The sequence below is a fragment of the Gallus gallus genome, chromosome 5 (genome assembly GCF_016699485.2).
Source record: "Gallus gallus isolate bGalGal1 chromosome 5, bGalGal1.mat.broiler.GRCg7b, whole genome shotgun sequence".
Taxonomy (NCBI): Eukaryota; Metazoa; Chordata; class Aves; order Galliformes; family Phasianidae; genus Gallus; species Gallus gallus.
Window position 1 is genome coordinate 7,888,579 of NC_052536.1, and position 21,347 is coordinate 7,909,925.

Below are 21,347 nucleotides of genomic sequence, written 5' to 3' on the forward strand. Positions count from 1 at the left end.
AGGGCCTCCCGCCTCCTCACAAAGACGTACCAACCCCCCCCCCGCCCCGCACAGAGGCGACCAGGCCGAGCCTGGCCGCCGCCAGCCCCGGCGCCTCCCGCGGCCGCTGGGCCACCGCCGTCCCTTCGTGCGTCGCCCGGCCCGTGCCCCCCTCGCCTCACCTCCTTGGGGACGAGCTGGTTCTCCTCGCTGGGCACCATGGCCGGTGGCGCGGCGCTGGGCCCGCAGCAGGCAGAGCCGAGCGTCGCCGCCGTCGTCAGCAGCGGGAGGCGGAGAGACGCCGCCGGCTCATCCTCCTTCGCCACCGCCCCAGCCGACGAAGATTCCCACCCCTCCGCCAGCGCCAATCAATGAGAAAATGGCCGACGGCCGCACTCTCGCGAGACTTGGAAGGCCCGGCCTCAGCCCCCAGCAGCACGGGCAGGTCGCGGAGGTGGTCTAGACGTTGTGGTGGCCTTCGTTCACCCTCGCTGGAGGGCAGACTTTACACAGCCTCTCACCGAGCCAGGATCTCGCCCTGTGGCAGGGCACAACCTCCCCAGGAAGCTGAAGGGCAAAGCCTGCCGCGAGCTCCCCCTGCGCTCGGAGACCTCACAGTCCTCTCTGTCTGTTAGGGCGACAGCAGGAAATATCGTGCGCGAGGAAGCCGCCAGTGTTCGTTTCTCAGCTCTGCTCGCTTCGGGGCTGCTGTTTATTGCTCTCCCCAGCCTTCCAGCGCGCGCTGGAAGGGCTTAAACTGTGCTGGGAGGACGGGCAGCTGTGCACTGTCCGGCTTCACACCTTGTGGCAGGTGTGCCAGGCGTTCGGTAACGGCTGCGAGGGACTCTGCGCCCGTCGTGAGGGAGAGGCTCGCGCCGCGCGCGCCCCCACACTCGCTGTGGTAACGGGGGCCGGGCGGTCAGCAAGAGGCTGTACTGGCTGTGCGCTGCCTTTCAGTCAAGATTTTCACTTCGTTTTACTTTCCCTTGTATACTTTTGAGGTAATTTGCCCGTTCTTGAGTGTGGGAATTGAAAAAGGAACCAGTTAGGCTTGTCCCCAGAAACGCAGTGTGCTTTAAGTGGTGAAGTCATGCTGTGGAGGTAAAGCACGTTCACTTCAGTGTAAAGCGTGTAAATTGAGGGGTAACATTCCATTTTCAAATGAAATAGAGTATTTCTGCCGCATCAGTTAACTGTTGCGCTCAGTGAAAAGGTATCAGTTGTCCTTCCTTAGGCACTTGAAAAATCAAATACTGACCTGTAGAATTACTAAACTGCATGTTAGAAGGAACATAATTATGCTGTTCTGTCTACTGGACTGTGAAATTGTGACAAACGCTTTACTTGGCCAATGAAGAATGGTGCCTGATGGGTGGATGGACTTCCTTTGTGGAAGTAGTTTTCTCATTATTTTAGTGTCCTCTTGTGGAAAAGTACAGAATTGAGGATACTTTGGGGTTTTGTGTCCAATAAACTTTTTGAACGGCGCTTCAAAGTCATCATTTCTTTGGACAGCAGCATTAATATTTTTATTTTCATCGTGCCAATTTGCTGTGGTAGATGCCACACCTCATAGTTCTTATAAATAACGTTCCTGGAACTCAGCACAAAAATGCCTTTGAAAATAGCATAAAACAGTTTTTCAGCGTGTTCTTGAAATGTCCTTGGTTGCATACCTTAACAGGGCCAAGTTTATTTATACAGTAGAGGTCAGCAGGGCCTCTGGGAGAGCCACTCCTGCCTTCTGGGTTTAAAACATTTAGCACCTTACAGCCTCTCATCCCACTAAGACACCTGAGCACTAATAAGATGAGATCAGGTACCAGCACAAGAACATGTGAATCCCTTGCTTTTAAGGATACCCAGTGTTACCATAGAGTTACATAGGCAGGGCTGCCCTTTACAAGTGGGAAAAACATGGAATAGTTGTGTGGGGTTGCTTTATTTTGTTTGTTTTGTAGGAAAGTTTAGAATTAATGAAATCTGTCTTCTAGAGAAGAGTAGGTTGTTTTTTTTTTTTTAATTAATTAATATCAGCTCTATTGCTGATTAGAAGGGTTTTTTTTAGCTTTTTTTTGGGGGGGGGGGAAGGATTTTTGAAAGGATCTCAGTGGGTGAAAAAGTTAGAATTGCTGAAAAAAAAAAAAAAGAAAATGAAAAGTGTTATCAACAGCTGTTGGTATCTGGAGAAGCACTGCCTTCTGGTCATTTTCTATTGTCCAGTGGTATCCAAAGATCCATGAGATTAGCGAGGAACATGAGATGAAGAGCCAGGATGGAGGCAGGCTTCCAACAGGAGGTGATAAAATCATCAGAGCACTGACTGGGTGGCACCGACAATGGTATGTGACCATGATTGATGAGGCTGCTGTCACTTTTTTGTCTGTAAGTGTCTCTTTAAGGGAATGAAACTTCTGGAGGTTTTGGCTTTTGGTTGTTTTTTCTTTTGTTTGTTTGTTTGTTTGTTTGTTTTTCCTGAAGCACTGTGATCTTACAGGGTTTTTTCTTACACTTTGAGTTTAACAATGGGCAAAGCCATGGGACTCAGTGAGCACAGTGAAAGTATATTGCTCTATTGGGATAAAGTATTAGTAACCACAAATGTGTCTACTGGGTAAAAGGTTTTTGTTTTATAAAGAAATCCTGTTAGATCCTATTGCCAGCCTTTAAAACGGTACCAAAAACTGTAGCTGGTGCAGGATGTGTACATGAAACATCTTCAACAAAATAATAATCTTTAGTTAGTAATTAAATCTTGAGGAGCTTTTGTAATTTAATTATGTTACGGTGTTTAATCTCTTTACATGAGCTTTATTAAGAGGGATGTTCATAATTCAAGCTTCCTGAAGGGAAGGGGAATCCTTTTAGAAAGACTGATTTACCACGCTACAGGTTTAACTTGTTTTTAGTACAAAGGAAAAAATTGATATCTCTAAACGGAAATACTGAACATGATGCTAGATTTGTGATTGCAATTGAATTATTTAGGTTATTGCTTGTCAAACTATTGTTCAGAGATGTCTTAGTGGGAGTCACAGGTGTTGAAGTGTCAAATTTCAGTTAGTGACACTTTAATAGTTTTAATCAATACAGTACTGTGGCACAAATGCTAAGTCAGGGTCTGAAGCAGTGATTGAGCACCTGGTGGGAAGGCGGGGCCAACCCAGGGGAGCTCAGCTGCATGCAGTGCATCTGAGTGACTGGAAGGGGTGGAGTCGGGATCCACCCCTTCCAGATCTCATTTAAGGGTTAGCAGTGGAGGTGAGGGTATTTCTTGTTAGAAATCTGTGTTTGCCCCAGGTCTTTCTGAGGTAAGTAGCTCTTTTGTTTCTGTGGCTGCTGTGTTTGGGCTTATTCTCATTTGCTTTAGCCAAGGTCTTTGCTGCCCTGCTACTGCCATGCTGCTTTCCATCCCAATAATGCATTACAAGTACTTATGGCACTAACGCATACATTGTATTAGTTGGATTATAGTTACATTAATTATTAAATGGCAGGCATTCATTCTAAGTGATGGTGAATTTTTAAATTAGACTGTGAGAACTGGCTGCTTCCCCCTTCTACAGCCTCTTTAATGTTTGCTTTAATTGTTTCTCTGTAAGAAATCACTCCTGTGGCTAACAGCTTATGAGTAACGAAAAGAATTTTAACAACTGAATGGAGGGAGTACTGTCCCCTTACTCTTTAGCACAGTTATGTGCTAAAAACTCTGGAGGTGCAAAAGCAAGTAGGAACTGATGCTGTTTCTACCAAAGTAGTAGTATTGTGCCTTTTTCAAGTAGCAAGGCCATGTAAAGAGGGTTGTGTGAGTTAGCATTGTTGATTTGGGGTGTTTGCTCTGAAATGCTTCAGTCTTGGTTTTTCACATAGGCTGTTTCTGAAAGATCACTTCCTGTTTTGGGGGTTGATGGCCTTATTTATGGCTCAGTACTCTGTCAAAAACAAACAATAAAACAAACAAAACCAAAAGAAAATAAAAAAAAGAACCCAAATTTGTAAACATTAGCAAGTTGCTAATGAATATCAAAGTGACCTAGAGCTATTTGCTGGCACTAGCAATGTATCCCATGCTGATGCAGTGTTCTCTTACACCTCATCTGCAGCGTCAGCACTTCACGAGAAACCAGCTGAAAGCCTCTCCCCGTGTCAGTCTTTGGCAAGTCTAGTGATAGGAAGATGTGTGAAAGTTCAGGATATCGCAGTCCGGCTGTTCATTGCTCTGCTGATTACTCTGTGGTTTGAGCCTTGAGTAAATTTTCAGAAACAAGAAAGTTTTGAGGTATTTCTCTGAAAGTCTTGGCCTATTGGTTTGCCTTCAGACTGCCCTATTCAGTGCTTTCAGTTGGGGGAGGGGGGAGGGGAAATAAGTAAAATTGGCTGCTGTTTGTATGGACGAGGGAAGAACAGGAGGGAATTAAGGAGAACAGGTAGAAGTAATAAAAGGTGAAGAAGAAATAGTTAAATTTTTTTGTATCTTTTAGAGGTGTTTTTATTGAATTTCTGTTTCTTTGATCCTAACTCCATAAATATGAAGCAGGCCAGGAGGAGGCTAAAGAGGGAATGCTGACTGCACTTAAACCTCTTCTAACTGTTGTTAGAATGAGGCTTTTATATTTTAGTATTTTTTGTTGTTGCAGTTGTTTTTTCAATGTTTTGAGACTCGAGGGGGAATTGAAGTATAAAGTGTCTTCAAATAATCTTATGTTGTCTTTAGTTGTGCCTATCTCAGGAACCGTATAAAGAATTTTAGGAAATAGCATCTATTTCTAAGAGTTAAGAATGCTGTGGAAAACATAAGCTCTAAATGGGAGACTCACTATAGAAAAAGTGTTCTTTCCCTTCAGAAAGACCGTTCCAGGAGATGGTTTTGTGTCTAGGAAGTAAGTAGGTAAGCAGCTTCCCAAAGTTAAACTTCACAACATTAAGAAAAGGCACTCTGTTTTAAGTTCACTACTAAACGTTATATTGTGCTGTTCTTAAATAGTGTTTCCTTCTTTAATCTTTGTAAGCACGCATCTACTTTTCTGTTCTCTGACACTAACCCATGCCAAGACTTTCTTAATAAAACCAGTAGGGGATGGTTTTAATTAATTATTAATCAGAATACAATGCACACTGGCATTTTGTTAAAAAATTATCATCTTTTTCTGGTTTCAAGGCACTGAGTTTTCACATATTAGGATATTCATTTTCTTTTACATGACAACATTTATTTTGTTTGTGAGTTCCCAAATGGGTTTGAAACTGAAATAGCCATTGCAAAGAGAAATAGAAATCCACAGGGGATTTTGTAGGACCATGGATTCCTTTATTAATGCTAGATTTTTTTATATCAGCTTGACCTTTCAACATTATGTGCTTAAAGCTACAGAATACTTCTGAACACTAGTGGTCAGAAGCAAACACAGTTCCAGAGTGTTTGACCTCTTGATGCACTTGTGGAAACCATCCTGGTGTTATTGGCAGTAAAACACATGCAATAGTAGGCTGATCTCCCCTTTGGACTTTGGGAACAGATGTAGCGCTTGAGGGATCCAACAAATCTCGTGCTGACTTAGGCTTGTGGTCAGCTCTTCTATCTAAAATGTGTGCAGTACATAGGAAATTTGTGGTCTGTTTAAATGTATGAGGCAGAACGTACTCAATACACCCTTTCTGGACTGTGGACTGGTATGGTATCAGGCCTGCCTCTGTAGCCAGGGATGGTAGGGGGGAGGCATCTCTCTGCGCAGCAACGTAACAAAGGCTTATGTAGGAAAAGGAGAGTTGCACTGAATGCATACCATGATGGTAATGTCAGTCACTGAAATGGTTCGGTTATGTCAGAGGCTTAAAAAAAAGCCCGGAGTGACATAGGCAGTGTATTTTAAAACATTGAATTAACACTTGTTACACATGAGTCACTGTGAGAGTGCAGAGGCTGCACTAAATAGTACGACATAATATGCAAAAATAAGCAGCTTAGCTTCACGTGGAGCTGCCCTCTGTGGACGCTCAAAGTATTTATAGCTGCCCTTGGGCCCAGGAGAGTTGAATAGTTCAGGTTTGTTTTAAGGGTTTCCAGTGACCCCTCAATCTAATTCTGGTGATGTTTAATATTACTGGCAAGTGCTAATTATACCACTTGCAGTTCTTTGGGCAAGCGGGGAGGTGTTCTCCCATGCTCAGAGAGCACATTTTTCTCATCCGGGACTTAAGATCTAGGTGACTTCTGCCTGGGTGCAACACTTTTGTCACCCTTTGACTGTGAGGTGCTATGGCTATCAGCGTGCAGCAGTAGCTCACAGTTGTGTGGGCCTTACCCTCTGAGGGTGGGAGGAAACTGTGTTTTGCAGAGTACTGGAGTAGGCTGAGTTGTTTAGTAACTGATATGGCATTGCAGGGAGCCAAAGTCAGCCTTCAGCTGCAGCCATTGCTTCTTGCAGGGCTCCTTCCTGTCCCATCACAGGGGGATGTGTGTCTGCAGCTTTGTGTCTTTCTGCAGAGCAAACATCAAATCTCTGCAGCTGGAACATCTTGCAGCGTGTCCCTACTGCAGCTGTTATTGCACGTGCACAGCTGTTGAGAGGCTTGGTCTAAAGCCTGTGGCTTGCTCTGTTCCTTCCAGCTCAGCCTTGTCCTTGTTTTACAGTAGGCTGACCCCTGAATGCCTTCAGTTTTCTGGGGCTTTAAGGCCTGCTCTGTTTTTTGCATGAATTAATGTAGCTTTACCTTTGGCAACAGCAGAGGGAGCTGCCAGAAGTCTTGCATAGCATTTGAAATGTCAGCTGCCTGTCATGAGTGTCTGCCAGGACTGCAGCTTTGGCAGGGTCAGTGTTAGTGTGGACACAGCATGAATCAGACTGGGCAGGAACTTGTGTACAGAGTATCCTGAGACTGGTAAAACACCTGAAATTTCCCACCAAGTTATTTGGTGTGTTGCTCAGGTAATATACAAGGAAACACTGCTGGCTCTTGACTGAACCAGAATCATAGGCTGTTCTGCATTCAGACTTGAATGTAAGTAGTGTGTCAGTGTGGGGTCTACATTCGTTAAGTAATGCTGTGGATCTGGTAGTTTTTCTAAGTGAAAGGTTAAAGCTAGGTGGTAGGCAGTGAGTCTTAAGAACGTAGTTTTCTGAAAACAATCTTGCAGAATGTCAGGGATTGGAAGGGACCTCAAAAGATCATCTAGCTCAATCCCCCTGCTGTAACAGGAACGTCTAAGTTAGGTCACATAGGAACATGTCTTCACATAGATCTTTAATGTTTTTATTGACCTTTTCTTTTAAATGCATAATATGTCTGTTGGGCCAATGATTAATGTGGGAAAACAATAAAAAAAGGTACCTACTGTCCATGTTTATCATCGTTGCCTTTGGAGAACAGGTATGTTCCCTCAACGTTTGGATCAGAAGGTTTGGCTGCAGAGCTGACTATAATTGCATACATGTTTATGCTTATTCAGGTCTCTGATTTGCTGATAGCACAGGATGTAAACTTTCTATACTATTACTACTTCACAATTAATTGTGACAATTGTCGTAACTTAGGTGCATGCCCACTTGTGCATCACCTTTAATTTATACTAGGTTTGTGAACTGAGCCTGATAGAGAAAAATCCCAAGTTTGGATTAGTTCCAAGTCCATTCATGGGACTTGTCTCTTCAGCAGAGGGTTCTTTTACACAACGATGTTAAAGGAAGAGGGCTCACAGGCCTTTTGTTTGTCTGGTGAGTAATGTGGTGTGCATCTGTGGAATGCAGGGATGGAATTGGAATGATCTATGCCAGACTAGCTGATGCAGTAGTTGCCACACATTTTTCTTATGGAGTGAATCTATGCCTTTCCAGACACAGGAAATGTGTGTCTTTCGTGCTCTGTTCCTTAGCAAATAGGCAGTTTTTGTACTCCTGTAAGTGGTGGAAGACTTGCATAAAGATGACCAAATCAATTATAAAATATTAAAAGATGTATCAGTAGTGCAATTCTGTACTGCTGATGACAGAAACACTGGAAATCAAATTCCAAATTTGCTGGTAATAGTGCTGTCTACCAGCATAAGAGTGAGTCAAAAACATACACGGATGTGTTGATGTCCTAGTTTTACTACCAAGGAAAACCTGTATATGCTGTAACATCCAGATCTGGATGAACATACAAGATCTGAGATGTATTGTGATTGATTTTTTTCCAAAGACAGGCTCAAACTGTAGTGAGCTTTTTTAAATCTCCCTGTATTCCCATGTTACTCATGCCTATGTCTGAGTTTACTCAGGATTGTGCTGTGATAGTTTGTTTCAGGAATGAAGAGGTTAATGAAGCCTGAACTACCTCGTGAAGACATTCCTGTTCTTGTCAGCCTTGGCGTTATTGTAATTGTCAGCAATCACCAACAAGTCAAAGAGCTGAAATAAGATGAAACAAATTTTCAGAGTTCCTTCTGTCTGCCGCTCAGGAGTAATGGCAATTCTATAGTGCTTCTTTTGAAAGTTGAAATGACAGCTGTTAGTAAATAGTTTACCAACATTTCCTGTGTTTGAATGAATAAAAGTGTTCATAAAAACATGTTTTGAAGTTGTTTTAATGATTTAATATTTAGAAGTAAGAAATCTGTAGCAGAGGAAACAACTCTCAACACCGGACTGCTAGCTGAGTTTCACTTCTGTGGGTGCTTAGACCAAGGTTTCCCTTAGGCTGTTTTTAGTTTCAAGTGGTAATTGAATTTGGGGAAATTTCAGACTAATTACAAGTCACTTTCAGTATGCTGGCTATTTCAAATATGTCATGTGATTGAGAATAACATCATTCATTGTGTTGGAATTACCTGATGACTTTTTTGTAGGCAATGTTATGTTGCAAAACAGTGTTTACATAAAATGCTTCAACCACAGGATTAGCTTGGTACCAGTATGCAGTATGAAGAGATCTTAGGAAAACCATAATACCTGTGGGATGTTGGCAGGCAGAGATAAAGAGGTAGATGTGAACTAAAAAAAAAACAAGCCAGCATTTTTTACACAACACTCACTGTATCTGTGTAAAGCCAGGAGATGCATGAAGTATGACTTCAAAGACATGGTTATTTTCTTCAGTTGTTCTCTTCCCGACAACTTGCTTGTAGACATTACATTAACCTGTCATTCTTAAGTCTTTACTGTGTTTAATGCATCTGGGTTTTGCTGCAGACTAAAATCTCATAAGTAGATGACAAGTATGATTTTAAACCATCCATTTTCATTCCATTATTGATCATGCATTTTCTTACATTTAGGGTGAAGAAGGGAATGCTTTCACTTGTACCCTACTTTTTATTAACATTACCTATTGCTCCTGAGCAAAGATTTTTGTCAGCTGAAATGTACATTTGTATTGAGTTTGCCAATCCTAAGGTAGAGTATGAATGAACGTTGCTCTTTTGAACCTCAAGTAGGAAATCTTTTTTTAACACTGAAAGTAACTCGGGCAATCTTTTCTGTAGCAAACAAGATGCATCCATGTGTTGAAAGAAGCTAGATGCTGGAATTCTGTGATGAAATGTTCTAATGTAATTTTGCTTCTTCGAGTTTATAACGTACTTTAGTCTTGTAAAAATAAGCAAAGTGTCTTGGTGATTTCCTTGAGCAGAATTAGACCATCTTTTATCATGATCCAAAGAGGTTCAGTGTCAGTACATTAGCACCTTTATGTGCAGAGAGACTATTTTTATTTTAATAGTATGCTCTTAATGTCATATTGACAAGGCTTTCTTTTTCATGGTGAACAGTATCTGAAACATTATCTAAAAGCATATGGAAAGAATATGCAAATTTCAGGTATGGGAACGACACCACAGCTGCATGTGAATACTGGATTTACTATGTGTGATGTGATTCACAGAATTTAAAACATTCCTTTTTTTCTTTAATATTAAATTTCATGCCTTTCCTTGTTACTAAATATTCTTAGTTCAGCCAAGAAGAAGAAAGTAAAGTTATTTTATGTAAATTTGAGGTTTAACTTGATAGAGAACCCTACAGAAAAGGGCGTGGTGAAGTCTGAAAGGGATGGGAGACAGAGGAAGAAGCGGGGGGGGGGGGGGGAGAGAAAACTCGATCTAATTTCTATAAAATAAGAGAACCTGGACGAATGGGAGCAACAGATCCTCCAACCCATGACTTGATCATGAAGTAAGTATCTTTAAAAGAACAAGCTTGCTGCAGTCCAAATGATGTTGTTGTTTTGGTTTGCAGATAAATCCTAGGAAGGCATGAAACACTTCCGTGGGCCCTTGTAGGAAAGAAGAAACAATGAAGCTACTTCCTGGTACTGAGGTAGATTATGGGATGGTTGAGAAAGCTTTTAGTAAGAATATTGTCTGCTGTATTATAGGAATGCCATAAATAATGTTGTTAGAATGAAGTAAAGCCATTTCTGCTGCCTTTCTTCATCACAGCAGTCTTTTGTTGCTGAAAAAACTGAGCATAATGTGCTGAATCACATGGGCAGATTTAGGTGTCAGGCACCTTGCAGACAGGAGGTTCTTGATTCTGCTGCAAGCTGTTTTGGTGGTAGAATCAGAGCTTCGAGACGAGCAGGAAATCGCATAAGGATGTCTGTGGTCATTTACCAGTAGCCAAATGCCACTGGAAGAAACAGCTGTACTGGCTGTTAGAATAATACAGAGTCTCTTTTGTCATCTTTTCCAGCAACACTGGAGGTGCAAATTAACAGCTTGGGACTTGAAATTAGAGAGGGAAGCCTAAGGGAAAAGGGAGCTTTTCATAAAGTTGAAAATGGAAACAATATGCAGTAGTTTTGATCACAGGCAAGAGCTTTCTAAATCCAGATTTAGAATTTGACTTTCTTTGAATTTTGAATTTCTTTTTTGCCAGTATTACTCTGTGATCAATACTTCAATAGGCAAACATAGAAGTTGAAAGTTGTCTCACTGCAACCCTCAAAAAAAAAACCACCCCTCCCACATCTCCTGTGCTCTAGAAGTATTTCAGTTTTCCCAAGGTCTTTGAACAGGGATACCCGTGATGAAGGGAGCCACGTGTCGAAGTCTAATATGACATTAACATGGAGAAGGGAAACTGCTCAGCGTGAGTGTGTGCAGTGCATACAGCACTTTTTCTGTTCTCTGGCCTTTATTAAGTAGGGAAGGACTTTCAAGCTGCCTCCAAGTGTGGCTAGACCTCAGTTTGTCTTGCAGAATTAGAACAAGTGAAAATAATACAGGAATTGTGGATACTAGTGATGGTTTTGCATTTCTTCAAGGCATTTGTAAACATTTCAATCCACTAAATGCTATCTTTCTGCGAGTCTCTTGTTTTCCCAGGGAAGAAGGAAAAATCATGTTTTCACCAAGTCAGGTAACTAATGGGTTAAATTATAATCAGACACTGCTTAATTCATTTCCTTTCTTTATGGTGAAAGGTGATTCAGATGGTGAATTTTCTAGAATGCCATGTGTGATTTCAGTGCCAGAAAACAGGAGACGGGGAAAAAACACACCAGGAAATTAATAACACTAAAACATCCCTGTTGTTCTTTGCTGAGTAAACTAAAAGGAATGTATTTATATGCATTCACAGGAGGTTGGTAAGACTGCCTTATTTCAGTGCAGTAGAATGTAGTGAGTGGGTTGGAAAGAAATAGTCATGCTGAAATTATTACAGCTTTAACAGAGATGAAGGATGCTTGATTTACCCCTTTGAGGTCTGTATTTTCCACAGGCCTATGCACAATAACACACTCATATCTGTGCTCCTTTCTGCATTGTCAGCTTGTTAAGATGTGTTAGAAGAACACACCTCTTTTTCTGAGATGAGTGTGGTTTAAGTTCTTAGCTGAAGAACAATTCCAGCAACTATGTTTTAGTTTACACTAAAGTTGTGCAACTAGAAAGAAAGGTCAAATAGGGAAAGATAGTCAATGCTAAAAACTGCTGTGCTGTTCTTTTATGATAGTGTAGGAATTGTCCTTGGTTTTGTGTCATGTGTACATCTTGGATACCTTTGAAGTCATGGAATAACTTATTCTAGGCTATACTTGGATGCAATCTTTTGTTCTTTTCAAGGTCTACCTGGCAAGTCTGCGTTTCTGTGTAACTCGAGTGTTTTGACTGCTTCTCTGATAAAGGAGAATAAGACAAAGTTGGTCTGAGTTAAACTTTGTTGGATTTAGTTTAATCTTTTGGATATGGGAAAGTTCTTACTATTAAAAAAAAAAAACAACACAATTTAGTCCAAGAATAACAAAGGTGTTATGAAAGTTCCATACTTCTCTTTTTGTGACATACTAGTATTTTTTATTAAAAGAATTCATATTAATTTCAAATTTGAACACGACAGCTATTTAAGTAAAATGCTTATGATAATGTTACTGCATGTTTTCTGTGAAGCAGTCTACAAACTTGAAACTCAATTTTTTTACCGCAGGGGATGCTATCATTCTTCATCTGGCAATCAGCACCACCCATGTTTTTTAATGCTCTGCTACAACCTGAAATACTTAAGGCATAGATCCAAAAGAGCAGTGATAAGCTGCTGTTCCATTAACTTTGCCTTCTCTCTTTTCTAGGCCCTAGTGAAATACTCAGGCTGCTTGACTTTTCTTAATCTGAGGACCTCGTTTTTCAGATAAGACACCTGCATTTCCTACTGTCTGACTTAAGCTAGATCTGAAAGTGCCAAATATTCAAGAAAGGCTAAAGTATTAAAATACAATTTGTTCAACTTGTAAAATACAGTAACTTCAGATTCCTATTTATATAGATCTGTGAGATTCAGTGTTGCTGGTGAAAAGAAAATCATGTACTTGATATCAATAACAGATGTGGGGGGCAACGTGAGGTTTCAGGTTAAGGAGCAATGAGGAAGTTTCATAACTGTAGTTCTGTGATCTTGAATTAGGCTGTGTGTGACTTTTCCACTCATAGTATTGAGGCAAGTAACCTGTTTAAGTTATCACTGATTTATGTGCTTACGTGTAGAATACTTGGGCTATTGTAGTTACCATGGCTAAAGTACAAACAAGCATTCTTAATTAAACTGGTAAGGTGAAGGTAATGTGGGAAATAGAGTAGGTGAGAGAATATATTTATGAATTTAAGAAAGTTATTACCAAAGTACAAAAAAAAAAAAGGTGCTGGCATCCTTAATTTTTTATGCTTCTACTTAATTTCACTGTGCCAGCTGACCTTCTCTGTATTTTTAATATACTCTTGGGATTGTTCTTTTGTAGAGATATTTTCTATTTTGCATATAGCAATGTTTTCAGAGCAGAAGCTCTCTTCATTCAGTTAGCACTTAACATAGTGGAATTTGAATGTTCTTGTAATAATGTTAATAATGCTAAGGATTTACTTGGATTTTTTTATTAGCTGCTCCCTAGAAGCTTCATGCTCTAGCCTAATGGAAAGGACTGCTTATTTATCCCTTCTTCCTCATAGGGATAATTTCAATAATTTGGTACCATGTTAAAGTGAACTGTTGAAAGGATGAGAACTCGGTTAACAGCAGAGGAGCATCCATATAGTCTCTTCCACTTAGTCACTTCTGTTTTCTTATCTAATTCCAGTGCAATTAAGCCAGATGCAGGGACTGAGCGAAAGTATTACAAAGATAATGTTTGTCCATCTTTTCCCATACCTCGTGTTCTAAATTGCTACAAGACGCAGAGTGCTTCTATCTTTTCAGTTCAAATCATGAATGTGCTTTTGGAGTAAAACTCCTAGTTATTACTACTTACTCTCTGGATTACTTTGTGAAGTAGTCTTTTAAATGCATGCGGTCTGTGAGTGCCAATCCTCAGTATCAACCAATTTGTTCTACAGACCTCCTCTTGTATAGGTGATATGATCTGCAGATTCCCTACTGATGCAGAGAACCTCTGCAAGTAATATCCTACATTTCCCCCAAACTAAAAGTACTATGAGTTTGCTTTTGCTTATATGCTAAGGCCTTTCAACAGTTTTGACTCCTGAGTATTTCACTGTATGTATTAAAAATATTTACTTGCTTAGCAGTAATATTTGCTGCAGCTAGGCATGGTAACAAAAGAAATGAACAAGGGGAAGGTGGTTCAGTATGTGGCACCAGCCTGAAGTGCGAAGGATAGATCAAATGGAAGACAATTTTCCATGACTCAATGTTGCTGAGCAGCCTAGCCACCAAAAATGTAAATTGCATTTTGTTTTTTAACTTTTCATTGTACTTTCTTAGTCATTACTTTGGCTGGGTGAAAAGCTGCATCTTTAATTATGCAGACACTATTAATTGCTGACTTACATTACTGAAAAATGCTTAAAAGCATTTTCGTGCTGAAGTTTTGTATTAAGAATTCTTCCATTTTCAAGAAATAATTTTACTTTCAGAATGTGATTTTTCATTTTGCTAAATCTAAGAAACAGCTAGGTAGTCTGGATTTTTCTCATGGATTAAGATATTGGTGGTAGATGCTGCTGTTTGCAAGCTTACTGGGTATTTGGCTGAACACAGCTTGTAGGCTCTTCTATTTGTCTTCACAACAACCAACCAACTGTAACTGCAAATGCTTCAAAAGAGGGAGAAAAAAGGCTTTGAGCAAAAAAGGTAGGATTTTGTAACCGTGCCAGTAGCTTTGTCTCTTCATCACCCCTTTTGCTTCAAATAGCTATATAGTTTCACTGCATGTGAAGAAAAGAATTCTGACTTCAGAATTGGTGTCAGAAGCTCACGTGAGCTCTGAAGAGTTCTGTGACCCAGACCTCTCACTGTTCTTGTTCAGCTGCCCCCAGCTTCTGGCATTGCTTGGAACAGAGTTAAGCAATCCAGGCTGTAACAGCTGGGTGGGACTTGTAGGAGGCTGTTTCTCAGGGCTGATGAAGAGATGGAGGCTGCAAAGGGCATGGTGGGGAGCGGGAATAAAAACAATTATCCCTTCCTTCTTTTGAAGGGACTCTGCAGATTCCAGCCACTTCTGAAGATAGGATTCTCAGTAGAGAGTTGATTGGTCTGCTCAAATACGTGAGTTTGTGTAACGTTACAGAAATCTTATACTTAATAGAAGATCTGCTTGTTCATGTGGACATGGCATCTGCACCCCATGGTTCTGATTATTTTTTAGTTGGTGCAGGAAAGCAAGGTAAGCTCAGGTGTATAGAAGAGGTAAAATAAATTACAGCAAACTCACTCAGAGGTGAGATGCACAGAAAAGTCAGATCAAAGACAAACCTTTACCTTTGGGGGAAATTGTCAATGTTGACAGACTGCTTTGAGATACCTCTGCTGAGTTGTCTTCTGTAAAACTGTGAAACTCCAAAAAAGATAAAAATCTGAAGTTCTCAGGTAACCAATATCAGGAAACATAATAAGCACTTTTTTTTTTTACAAACATGGGCGTCTTCCTGCATACATGTCAGTTCATCTCTATTCTCTCCCTATACCTGCTCTATTCCTATGCCAGACACATTCATATTAACAAGAATTACAATGGTGATGCAGAGCATTGAAAGCTTTGGAGACTATTATCCATGGATCCTGGGTAATAGAGGGAGGAGAGAGATAATATGTTCTAATCTCTCATTAAACATGATTTTAGGCAGTGGTTCAGACAGAATAAATGAAAATGGGATTTTGAGGCTGCAGACACTGGGTATATTGAATTCACAAAATCAGGGGTGTTGTTTTGGTGAACGGCATGCACTGTATTTTATAGAGAAGCAAGTAGAATGCCTCCTGACTGAGTATGCCTCTGAGTAATGATTAAGAGCAGATCCTGCTGTGAATTCAAACAGAATCTGATTTGGACAACAAAAACATTGTCTAATTACTTACAGTTAGATTTTCTGGCTTACAGTTTCCTAGCAAAGAGCTCATCTTTGAGAAACCTAGGATAGGATTTTTCCTCCTCCGCCCATTTTTTGGGGGATTAGGGAGGAAGGAAAGGTGTTGGCTCACATGAATCGTGCTGGGGTAGTGACGCAAGCTAATAAATGTGTTACACAGTCTTCAGCTAGTAAGTGCCAAAGTGTCTGCTAATTGGGGCTGTACTGCCTTTCATTCTGTCACACTCCAATTTATAGGAGGGAGAGGAGGTTCTTTGAAATATGTATGCCCGGCGTGAGATTAAGAAACAACGGTTCAAATGTTGGTCCGACCAGTTTATTACAAATGTTAATAAGGGAGATGGGGAAAGAATAGTCTCTTACACATTCTAACATAACAAAACATTTTAAATTTGTATAAACTTGCTGTGCATATTTAAGTACCACAGCTTCTTATTTTACACTGTATTTGAAAGGAAAACAATAAAGATCCAGTGCAGTAAGATAGAGAGCAAGAGCAAGTATGGTGTTGTCGTGATGAGGAAACCAATATTCCTCTGTCTACTAGCCAGTTATTTTAAATGGGGGGGAAGAGTTTCATTTCAGTTACACCTACAAGTTATTTTAACTCCTTGTAATATAACAAATTTCCATAGAGGGAGAGAGGAGAGGTTGCTGCCTGTTGCTGAAGTGTAAACTCAAATAGCATGAAGCTGTTTCTCATGTAAAGATGTTTGTAAAAAGGCATGGATTTAGCAACCAGGAAGAGCAAGCAATTTTTTTTTTCTAGAACTCAAATCTTCAGACATGCTAACATAGTTTATCTTAAGAGATTTTCAGTATTTTCAGGTGTTATCAATTTTCATTTTTTACATTACAAATTTTAAATGATGATAGAGAACTGAAATACTCGATTCACAAAAAATCAAGTCAGAATTTTTTGTTCTTATTAAAGGTACTCTGTTTTGAAAGCAGATTCCTGCTGAAGATGTGTAACATTTGTTGAAGTGACCTTTCCAGATGGAAAAACCGTGATTAGAAAGTTCTACTCTGGATGTAGTAACAGTTAGCATTTAGTCCATGCTATTAAATTCAACCAATTGTAGGTCGTCACTGTTCTTTTCTTAAAGTCTGTGTGTGCTCATGAATTAGAGGCAGATATAAATGAGTGTTAATACATAGCCTGGCTTCCTGGTGAGAAATCGCATGTGAAAACTTATGTGCTATATACAGAATAGTCCCCATTTTAGTTTGGTTCATCAAGACTTTAAATATCATTAAAAGAGGCTAGTAGTAAATATTCATAATTATGATTTGTTCCCTTAACCTCCACTCAGTCCCATTATCCGCTGTGTCAAGGATGGATATAACTAAATTTGAGAACTGAGATAAACATCTGATCATACAAAATCCATTGCACCATGAAAGGAAATGGAATTTACTGACTTCTAATACAGGCAGCACATAGTTCTTTTGCTCTCATTTATACCTGAAATGTAAGTCCACTTAGTTTTGAATTAACCACTGCGGTGTCTAATGCTCTTGCTTCTGAATTAACCTAAGGTAGGGCTTTTAAGAATTCTTAGTTCTTGGACAGCATTGCTCATCTCTACTTTGGAAGAGCAAATGTCTTCTGGGCTTGGGTGACTTTCCAATCTACATCGATGTTGATTCCTTACCTCTGTGTCTCAAATTCCAAATCACTTAGGATAGAAACTAAAATTTTGGTTTTTTTAATATTTCTCTCACAAGATGGCAGCATTGCTTCAGGAAATAAAATTGCATTTGATGTTTAGGATGTCTTGAAGTCTTTATAATTTCCATTTTATACTGTTAGCTGAATTTACATCAGTCATGTGATTGGAAGAGTTTCCTTCACTTTCTGTGTTTTCAGGCTTTGGCATGAAACAGGTGGAGGACTGAAATGAGTTCTGTGATTTGTATTGGAACTATATCACTGTTTTGGCTTTATTTGTCATTGTAGTGACTCTAGTTAAGACTGTAGCTGCATTTCTGAGAGTTTAGCTCTATATAAACCTGAAATACAAATGCTTCAATTGCACTGAGCAGAGATACTTTACAGGAAATTCGTTATCAGATTCATGTATATTTCCCTTTCTGTCCACTGAGTGCTTTTTATTCTTTCAGGATTTGATCCTACTCTCTGATGTCAATGATTATGTAGAGTAAGTTCTATAGAGGAGTTACAGGCAGCAAACAAGGAGGAAAAGCAGTAATTTTTGATTCTTGTTTTGTTCTAAGCGTGAATAATCGGGAATGATGGAAGAGTTGCAATCATGCTGCTGTTAGAAGCATTCACCTTCAGCTAGTTCAGAGTAATCCCTTTACTTGATTTTGGGGCAGCACTGATGGACCTGGGCAGTTCAGCTGCATCCAAGATAACACAGTGAGGATGTGGACTTCTAAAGGAATTAGATTTCTTATTGTTAAATGTGATCTACTAAATTGACCTTCTCTGTGTAGAGCAAAAAGCTGAGTTGCCCAAGAGTATAGATTTTCTGTAAACCTCTCTTTTTCTGTGCTTCTGATTTCACAGCATGAGTTGCCAGCTGAAGGATAATATTTTCTAATTCATATGGCAGTTTTATACCTCTGTTCAGATATTCTACTTGGTGAAAATGCTAACAAGACGATTTTCATTTTTAAATCGGGAAAGTATTTTCTGTGGTTGCCTGGAGAAATGTCTCTTTTCTACTTAAAGTACTGAAGGAAATAAACCTTGCTATTCTGAGTAGCAACATTTATTATTTTAAGCATGTGTTGGGTGGTGTGTTAGAACACTTTAATAAAAATTATGTTAAGTCTTATATTTTCATTGTCTTGAAGACTACGCTGAGGACAGAAGGTAAGCTTGCTTTTTCTTTCCAGTTCTCAAAATCTAACATGCTAACATACACTTATTACTTAGTGGTGGTCACATAGCTTGCACTTCTAGGACTAAGGTAAAATTAATCTGCAAGTGTAATTCTCTATCAAGCCCAAGTCCTTCAACTTTATGCTTAGAGATATTAAAATTCATAGTTTTATGCTTTCCCAAACTGCAATGTATAAAGTGCTTATGTAGTTTCTTCTTTATTGTTCAGAGAATTTTATTGGTGCTGTTCAGCCAGTCTCTAGTGATTCACAGTACAGCCTTCCAAACACTAACTTACCATTAGCATCGCTTACTTTCATGACTTTGAGCACATTTTCTAATACTGCTGACAGAGGAAAGACGGAGATGTAAGTGATGTTATGAGATTGAAGTCAGACCCTTGCGCGATAAAGAATGCTGAATTCTGCTTTTTCTTTCATACCCCAGCATAAAGTCTAAATGAGGATAAGAAATGTACATGATGGTATCTTCATTTGGAGAGAACAGCCTCTCTCTACACTTTTACAGCTTCCCAGAAGATATGCCAGTAAAACTGAATTGGAGCATGTGAACGGTAATGTGTGAGAGCTTCTGAAAAGTATTTCAAATGCTAGAAGTTATTTTGGTTCCTGCAGGGTCAGCACACCTCCATCATTCCATCTCTAGCTCTTTTAAGAGACCATCAGTCTAACCTCTTGGTCACATAAAGCCTGTGATATTCTCCTCCATAAGCACTCTGCTGCTTGCTCCCTCCCTCATCCTGGTAGGGGAACAAGTCTGACTTTGACTTCTTTCAAAGGAAATTGAAAGGCATTGTGCTTTGAAGAGTTATATCATTCAAAGTCAGCAGCAGAAGATTGCGAAATTTTAAGGGAACTAAATAACTGAGATTCTTAAGTGATCAAATGTGGTATCAATCACAAACTCAAATCTAGTCCATGCAATTAAAAGTCAGAAGTTACTCTTATTTAATAGACTGTATGAAACTTAACTTCTCCACTTCCAAGTGGATGAAAATTTCCATTATAAATGGGTCTCATATCTGATCAGCTGTCACCCGATGTGTGGTCCTTGGTTTTATTATTAATGAATGTTTTTCAGTTTAATTTTTAGAAAGCATTTAAAAGGTGTTTGGCTTTTACCATGTGTTTCAAAGCTATTAAAAGCACCCTTGAAATACACTAGTGAATGAAGAACTCTTAACCTTTACAATGACACTTGTGAAACAAACAAAACACTTATATGACTTAGCTTTTATCACTTGTGTTAATTCTGTAAGCATTTGTGTTTACATGACCCACAGACAAATGGAAGATATTTTTAAGGATTCTAAGGTCAACACTTTTCACGTGTGCTAATAAAAAGAAAGTGCCAAGAAACTGAAGAGATCACATTTCCTTTAAACCTTTGTAGCACATACAATAAAAGTATGTTTAAAAAAAGGGGAAAAAAAGCAACATCTTAAGTGGATTGTGGAAGTGCTAGCATTATTACTTTTAGTATGGCCTATTTATTTTCAGCCCTAGAATAAAATTCATCCAGGTCTGTGTTATGATCCATGTATGCATTTTTCCTAGGGTAGTTTTGTAGTAATTTGCCATTCTTGAAAGCTGTCTTAGTTGACTAAAAGTTATTAGAAGGAACGTACAGATAATAGTGGGCATCTCTTTTGATACCTCACTTTGGTTCAAAGGGATTTACAAAGATGCTGTTGAATATAGCCAACTACCAAAATTTTCTTCCAACTCGGTATTAGAGACACTAGCATGTTCTACTTCAAATTCACATCCTATTTTACTTTTCTGTGATTTAAGGATTTATGCTGAAATTACAGAAATAAGCAATGAACATTTAGATTAGTTCATGTCCTGACAAAGGTTTGCCATTAGAAAACTGATTATTTAAAATCATGCATTATGTAGTAATAATCATAAAAAATGATTTTCACTTGAGTACTGCTGAAAATCATTGGATGAATCTGCATTTGGCTTCTATTTTTGGTCAAATAGGATGTAAAGAAACCCCAAACTTCTAATAAAACTTCCCAACTATTATGTAATGTGAATGTCTCAAAAGAGAGCTTATTCAGAAATGGGTAAGTAAGCATATGGCTAAAATATCATTAATACTTTTGGTGTAAAACATAATTTGGGGGAATGTATGTTGCACTGTGCATAGCAGTATTTCTACTAGTAAAGGAAAGGATTTATTCGAGGTTTTTGGTTGAGATTCCACTTTCTCTTCTGCAATAGATAAACATGTGTATTGCTTGGAAAGATTTTTATGCTGGTGTGCTTGAGGTTAGCATCTGTTCCATTTGGTGTGCATAAAGTTGTAAATGGTTTATATGCAGTAACTACAATGCACGTTACCTAGTCCTAAGCATTATCTTTTATAGTAGATTACTTGGAAAGTAGCACGGTAAGTCATTTTTATGTTTCTGTATACTGCTAAGAAAAAAGCGTTCATCTTACGTCAATTGGGAAGTGGGCAAGTTAAATTAAACCCAAAAGCAGTATTATTAAGATAAAAACTCATATAAAGATGGAGTATGGAACTCTATATATATATATATATATATATATATATATATATATATATATATATATACACACACCTATATGGATATGGCTGTCCTGAAGAACAAGGTTTTGTGATTTACTCAAGCAAAGGTCTTGGCATTTTTTCTGTTATCTGGGGCTGTTCAAACTGGGGAAAGGA

At 39.2% G+C, this 21,347-nt stretch overlaps 2 protein-coding genes across 6 annotated transcripts in view; one reads left to right on the plus strand and one right to left on the minus strand.

Annotated features, from left to right (window-relative positions):
• Nucleotides 1-261, minus strand: part of USP47 (ubiquitin specific peptidase 47) — a 52,681-nt gene extending 52,420 nt beyond the window's left edge. For all 3 annotated transcript variants that reach the window (XM_040700817.2, XM_015286370.4, NM_001199582.2), the window contains exon 1: nucleotides 162-261. In XM_040700817.2, coding sequence (XP_040556751.1) covers nucleotides 162-200 — 39 coding nt within the window. In that variant the 5' untranslated portion in view covers nucleotides 201-261. The remainder of the gene's footprint in view (nucleotides 1-161) is intronic.
• Nucleotides 262-4,143: 3,882 nt separating this feature from the next.
• Nucleotides 4,144-21,347, plus strand: part of GALNT18 (polypeptide N-acetylgalactosaminyltransferase 18) — a 298,270-nt gene continuing 281,066 nt past the window's right edge. The window contains exons 1-2 of one of the 3 annotated variants that reach the window (XM_046941603.1): nucleotides 4,144-6,978; nucleotides 10,191-10,271. The gene's annotated coding sequence lies outside the window, so the exon portion shown is untranslated. The remainder of the gene's footprint in view (nucleotides 6,979-10,190; nucleotides 10,272-21,347) is intronic. The other 2 variants (XM_046941602.1, XM_046941604.1) reach the window with 2 other exon arrangements.